We start from the raw sequence: 7,167 nt of genomic DNA, 5'->3' as shown, positions 1-7,167 counted from the left end.
TGTTCAGATGGAGGTTTACTGTGGGCAATGATTACAGACAAAATAGGTTTTTGGTGTCGGGGGAGAGACAGTCACTGGGAGATGGCTCTTGGCTGTCCTGGGAGTGGGGAATCCACAGAAAAGAAATCCTAAGTCATTTTGAGAGCAGCTCTGTATCTTCCTAGTGACCTCAATTCCTTCCAGAACCCCTAGGCACACTCAGATCCTGAACCAGTGCCCCCTCTCCTCCATTCCAAGGTTTCCTAGACCAGAGTTCATCCTCTGGCCTGGGCTCTCATGGACTCCAGCTGAGCCCCAAGGACAACAGGTAGGATATCACTGGCCTCACAGCTTTCTTGGAGGTATATAATTTAACATTATCTGAATAACTCTGACATTAAAATAAATGATTGTTGGATCAGATCTGTCTCCTTTCACATAGGCCTTTTGGGTCTTAGTTTTCTACATATTGTACTATAATAGTTGGCATCAGCAGTTAAACCATTAATTTCAAAGGGTGCATCCCAAATATATATATATATACACACACACACACATATACATACATACATACATACATGCATACATACATATATACATATATATTTATTTAGCTGGGCCATCCTGCCACCTGTTGGCAGCTCAGTGGCAGCTCAGCTGGGGCCGGGAATCAAACCGGTGACCCTGTTGCTCAGAGCTCACATGCTTGAGCGAGCTCTTAACCAAATATTTAAAGGAGGCTTATCAGCCCTCTGAAATATATTTCTATATAGGAATACTCCCTTAGGAGGCTGGCAGCTTTAGAAACCTCAAAGCTGGACCTTGGTTGGTTCTGAGGGAGGGGCTAAGGACTCACACTGCAGGAGCTTGCTAAGCTGTGCTTCACCCAGAGTGTGGGAGGGCTCATGGGGGTGGGAGGGCTGGGCGGGGGTTTGTGTTGGTAGGGCTGTCCAGAGAGGGACCATGAGTTTGGCCAGCTCTGTTTTCCAGATCATTCAATAGATTTCTTCCCTCAACAGATTCTTTCCCTGCCCTGTCTCAGTCACACCCAGGGGACCAAGTCCCAACCTGACAACACATACACACGTTAATTCAGAAATGCTGGACTCTGGCTCTTGGGTCTCCTTGCCTCTGCAGGAACTACAGCTAAGTCGAATTATGCAAAGGTTGCCTGTTCTATGACTAAACTTGCAAATTGTGAGGCTTTATTGGTGGCTTGAGAATAAAAGTACCCTTCTCTTCCCCAAATCCTAATATAGCCACTAAAATTTGACTGTATGTAGTAAATGTTTCAAGGAAGAAGTAGTGGCCAGTGTCTCCTTCCTCTGCACAGACACTTCCTCCACGTGGAGGCATCTTCTAGTTAGGACCTCTTTTGTCTCCCCTAGACCTCATCATTACCCTGTTTTTATCAATATGTTTCTCTCTTTTCTTCTGTTTTTCTCTTCTGTGGATCTCCGTGCTTTGTATATACAAAGCATCTAGCACCATACTTTGTATATAGTATTCATACACTACATTTTAGTTGGAAAAAATACAATGAAATAGTCAGACTTCCTACATCACATCCAACGATCATAGGAATGGGAAGATAGAACAAGTTAGAAAATAAGAACACAGAAAGATGTGTCAGTGGGCAATAAACAGATTAAGAATGAATTATTTGCTGTGAGAAAGTCTCCTTGTGATGCCCTTCAGAGAGATTATTTGTGGTGTAGTTGGAGAGACAGGATACACATGAAAAAATGAGATGTGCAACATGATAGGATGTATAGGCCAAGTGGTTTAACTATATTATATAACATTCATTACATTCTCCTACTACAACACTTTACTGGAGGAGGTCACTTTGGGTGAGATAAAAAAAGTTTCAGATATGCAGGGAGAAGTCCAGGATTTAAGACAGGAGGAATCACAGGGAAGGTCTTCAAGCCAAAATATGAACAAACAAAACAGTGAATGGATCAGTTTGCCGAAATGGAGGGTCTGTGAAAGACAGCAGTGGGAGATATGGTAATGATATGGAGACAGAGGAACGCACTTCCCAAACCTATTTCATGTCTCAGTACATATAAATAGTAACAATATTTGCCTGGCACACTGGGTGCAGTGGACTATTTGGGTCCTTGCAAAATTCTTATATTGAAATCCTAACTCCTAATGTATTAGTAGGTGGGGCCTTTGGGAGGTAATTAAGTCATGAGGGTGAAACCTCATGAGTAGAATTTGTGGCTTCATAAAAGGGACCCCAGAGAGCTCTGTTGCTCGCTTTCTGCCATGTAAGGGTACAAATAGAGTCGTCTGCCACCTGGAAGAGGGCCTTCACTGGACCCTGACCATGCTGGTGTCCTGATCTTGGACTTGCAGTCTTCAGAACTACGAGAAATAAGTTTCTGTTGGTTATAAGCCATTCAGTCTCTGACACTTTGGCATAGCCATCTGAACCGACTATCACACTGGGGTACAGTGAAAAGTCTCCTCGAAGCCTGAGGCAATGCCTGCTTCCTTAAGGGCCTGAACCCCTATGGGGCACACTGGTGGGGAAGCTGTGTTATCTATCTGTTATTGTTTCTGGGTTGACTAGCTACCTGACTCAGACGTGTGTATCTCTCAGCTTGAAAAGCACCAGAATCCATCTTTTCATGGTTTTATTTATTTATTTATTTATTTATTTATTTATTTATTTATTTAAATTTCAGCCTCACATGGCTTATACAATGTGAACAAAAAGGCATTTTAATCCACTCTAACAATTTACTTGACCTTCATGCCTTGCTTTGTGGTCTGGGCATGGATGCCAACCTTTCTGAAGGTTTCTAATCTATGTCTGGTGTGATGTAAGAGAAACATCCTGGTATTGTAGAAGCACTGGCCATCATGAGACCTGGGTTTAGCCCTGCTCATCCCCCAGGCTTGATATATGCTAATTCATCTCTCTCAGCTCCCTCATCTACCAAAGGGATAACAACCACCCTACTTATCTCACAGGATGTTGTTATAAAGCTGCAATTTTCAACGGAATGTAAACTTGCCTAACTATACTATGCGAGTCACTGTGCTGGATACTCTAGAGGACATGTGATGCCAGGTGTCACAGACAACACAGCACACAGAGGAGGAAGAGGCATGCCCACCTGTGTGTTTCTTTTCCAGACAGAAAGGAAAGCTTTCCTGGAAGCTTTCTGGGTTCCCTCATGTCTCTGGCTAGAATTGTGGCAAGTGCCCATCCCTCAGCCAATGACTGGCATAGGGGATAGAAATATGTGAACGGTTTGAGCTAATCAGGATTTCCCCCGCTGACTTCCTGGATGGCAGGCAAGGGTGGGCATCAGAACAAAATGTCAGGGCTCTGACAGTAAGGACAAAAGGGTACCAGGGAGGACAGTTGGTCACAGCCTTGAATGCCGCTAGGAAGGTAGACTCTTATCATGCCAGGTGGGTAGAGGGGAGCCACTCCAGGTTCAGAGAAAAGAAACTATAGGAAAGAAGTCACACCACCCCAGGGATGTATGGCCAAATCCTGATGCCTGTGGGCCATGCCACACAGTCTCCATTCTAATCAGAAACTGGACACTGAGGACACTTTTCTCAATTTTTTTGTTCAGCTACACTTGGCTGATACAGCTTAGAAAGCACTTCACAGATTTCTAGAAAAAAAAATTTCATTACTTCATTTTTAAAAATCGAAATTCCTTAGCATGATACAGCAGACTCTCTCTTATCTACCCCTGTGGTCTATGCTTAGCTCGCGGCCTCATCTTCCAAATCGCCTGCACATTTGAATTAAACGGTTTTCTACTGTCAGACCTCTGTGCTGCCCAGTGCTGCTTCCTCTGCTCCAGCCCCTGTCCTTTATTCTTTTCTCTTCTCTCCCTCCCCCATTCCTTCTCCCCTCAGGTGTTTGACCAACGCCTCTTCTACTCAGTTTGTGTAACTTCAACTGGGAGGACTTCCTGATTTAGGAAAGCACAGAGCTGAGAAGGCTTTGCTTCATGAGTCACCACCACCACAGTAACAGTTACGTCACCACCACCAAGAACAAACTCTTCCATAGCACCTCCTGTGTATCTTACATTGTTCTAAGCACTTCATTTATTTATTTATTTTAAGATTTTTTTTTAATTGGGAAATTGGGGGAAGGGGAACAGACAAGTTGCTGTCCTTTTGTTCTTCATTTTAGTTGTGGAGGACGTTGCTTCACTGGCCCAAATTGGCACAATCATTGTGCTTTTCCCGGGCGAGGCAGATCAGTCGCTGGCTTCTGGACGGCCGCTCACGGCGGCTGCTGGCCGCTCATGCTGGCTGCTGGCTACACACGGTAGCCCATGGCAACCCACTGCAGCAGGGGCTGCANTATCGTTAACTGAGTAAATGAGAACTAAGTATTCCCTCAGGGCCAGTTCTCCTAAAAAGTGGAAATATTAACATCTTCAGAATGCTTGTCAGCGAACCCTCAAGGACCATAAAAAAGCAAATTGGAACAGTTTACTACATTTTGAGGTGGCCTCCTCAGATCTGCTTTGACTAGTCATGATGCTCTGGACAAAGGGCAGTTGAGGACAACTGAATGGGGAGCCTGTGCACATGCAAATAAATTCCTCAGAAGAGCACTCGGTGGATAACACAGGCATCCCCTACCTGGACCAGCTGTAGCAGATAATGCAGTACGTCATCGTCCTCCAAACTCTCCAGTTTCTGCACTGCAATGGCTCTTACATTTTCATCGGAAAAATTGCAGTCCAGGAGTTGCATGGTTAGCCCAACATCCAAAGCACTTTGATCCCAGACCTCCCTTTTGGCTAACAGTTGGTATGTTTTGGCCACAATTTCTTGCTTTCCCCATTTCACTGAGCTAAATAGCTTAGGATATGCTTTTGGATGCCTAAGGCTTTCATATCTGAAATGCCAGAGCAATTCTTTGTCTTCTGCTGTGAGAGGGTTAAGTGGATCGGTGGCTATGATTGCCTCCAGTTGCTTCCGAAGCTGGTTGGGCATTTCGGCTCGAACCCGGTCCCCTTCCGGGTCAGGGGTGGGCCGATGCTTAGGCAAGGCTATTGGGTGACAGTAATTGTCCAGAAGAATGGAGATGGACATTGAGTTCTCCTTGTCGGGGTTGGTTGCAGACGTGAGCTTGTCGGCACTGAAGCTCCCGTGGTCTTCTCCTTTCCCGGATATCTGCCACATGTGGAGCACGTATTCCCCGTGACGCAGGAGGAACCTGTGGTCTATCAGCAGCAGGTTCACGTAATAGAGAAGCTGAGCTTTGCCTTTGGACTCAGAACTGGGGGTCTCGGCAGAGGCCTTGCCAGACAATGCTGGAGCTTTGCCGCAGAAGATCTGCAGGTTCAGTAGCGCCCCTTTGGGTAAGTCTTTGATTTTGATGCTGAACTCAAGCCATACATTCCAGAGCACCTCCTCTGTGAAGGGCTTGGGGCTGGTTCTCCTTTGGCAAAGGACTTGCTGCCCATGCTGGATGTTTGCCTCCACTAAAACCGTGAGGTCAGCGTTCCGGGGAAGGACAGGGATATCAATGCCTCTGATTTTGACCCTAAACTTACGATCACAGTCCCACAAGGACACGGTGAACACGCTCTCATGGTCTTTCCCGTGGATGGTCAGCTGCTCATGATAGCCAGTGACTCCCGTGCAGTCATCCACCAGCGGCCACTCCTCTTTCCTTACCTCGTCCTGGGCTGGGTCCGGGGGCGTGTCAAGCACCAAGTGAATCTCTTCCCCGTTCTTGAGGCAATGCCTCACCCACTGGAAGTTTTTGATGGGCGTTTCGCCCACCAGATATTCATCCCGGCCGCAGACACGCAGCACAAAGTCCTGTTCGTTTTGGCTCTCGGGGATATCCATCAGAGACTTCTTCTTGGCCATCTTGGTGAAGAAGCTCTGGAGGATGATTCCTGGGGTGTCATCAGCAGAGACCTTGATGGTCTGGCTGGTCGTGCTGCGGTGAATGACGATGAATATGCAGTTGTTGGTAATCTTCTTCAACAGGTACTCTGGGAGGGGCTTGGACGTCACCCAGGGGTGCATGGCATAGAGCCTGGGGTCGCGGCCGGCCACCTCAGCCATGCGCGGGGTGACCAGGCGGCGGCGTGTGAACTCGAGCTCGTCGTCGTGCACGTTGCTGACGTCGGTGACGTCGTAGCCCATGAGGGCGGTGAGCTGCCGCTGGAAGGCCAGTGTCTCCTCGGAGGGCGAGTGCCGCTGCACCACGTGGATCTGGCCCGGGCTCCTGTGCAGCACCTTCCAGTATCGCAGGCAGTCCAGGGTCTGCACCACCTGGTACTTGTCGTAGATCTCGTACCACTGCCCCTTTTTCTGGTAGAGCAGCAGGAAGTGGTTTGGATCGAGCCGGTGGTAGAAGTCGGCCGCCACGCTGATCTCCAGCGCGCGCAGCCACACCTGCGCCTTCATCTGCTCCACGTTGCCGTGGCTGGCCACGTGCAGCAGCACCGTTTCCGGGGTCTTGCTGGTGCGCTGGCTGGTGGGCAGCACGAATTCAATGGGGATGAGCTCCATGGAGGACAGGCTGGCTGCGGAGCCGCGCGGCTTCATCCTCCGGCGTCTTCGGCGATTGTCCTCTCTCAGAACCACGGGCTGCTCATCGTTCTCCAGCTCCATGCCCCACGTGACCTGGGAGCGGAGAAACAGAGAGGGCTCTGTCACAGGGAAAGCGCTTTGCGTTGGCATTTTTTCAGCGAGATGGCGAAAGGTATAGACGCATGACAGTGACGTGTGCATGAGGATTCAGGGGCTTTGGAGTTGGGGCTCATGAATCCTGACGCCACCACTTAGTATCTGGTGACTTGAGATAGATAAATGATCTCTGAGCCTATTTTCCATCTGTCAAATGGAGTATTAACTCAAAAGATGGCGGTGAGAATTAAATAAGGTAATACTTATAGTACATGGGTGGCGATTATATGGGGGTTCAGTAATCATTCTCTCTACTTTTTCGTTATGTTTGAAAATTTCATTTTAAAAAGGAGCTATATAAAGCACTCATCTAGCATGGTGCCTGACATATAATGGCTCAAAGTTAGCGGTAATTGTTCTTAAGCATTCTGAAATGCATGGACGAGTAAAATAATCTAGTTAACTGGGCCGGCCCCAGTGGCGGGTTGGTTAGGAGTTGGCTTGGGACGCCAGCTCTGAGCAGTAGGGCCTGGAATTGGA

At 47.7% G+C, this 7,167-nt stretch overlaps 1 protein-coding gene across 1 annotated transcript in view; it reads right to left on the bottom strand.

The window, feature by feature from the left end:
• Window positions 1-6,665, bottom strand: part of PIK3CG (phosphatidylinositol-4,5-bisphosphate 3-kinase catalytic subunit gamma) — a 36,637-nt gene extending 29,972 nt beyond the window's left edge. Inside the window, exon 1 of the mRNA XM_019631600.1 lies at window positions 4,582-6,665. Within this exon, the coding sequence (XP_019487145.1) occupies window positions 4,582-6,612 (2,031 nt within the window). The 5' untranslated portion in view covers window positions 6,613-6,665. The remainder of the gene's footprint in view (window positions 1-4,581) is intronic.
• Between the last annotated feature and the right edge of the window lie 502 nt (window positions 6,666-7,167).

The sequence above is a fragment of the Hipposideros armiger genome, unplaced genomic scaffold, assembly GCF_001890085.2.
Source record: "Hipposideros armiger isolate ML-2016 unplaced genomic scaffold, ASM189008v1 scaffold_1017, whole genome shotgun sequence".
In the NCBI taxonomy this organism is placed as follows: Eukaryota; Metazoa; Chordata; class Mammalia; order Chiroptera; family Hipposideridae; genus Hipposideros; species Hipposideros armiger.
Note: the sequence above shows the minus strand (reverse complement) of the source record. Positions and strands in the feature narration are given on the sequence as shown.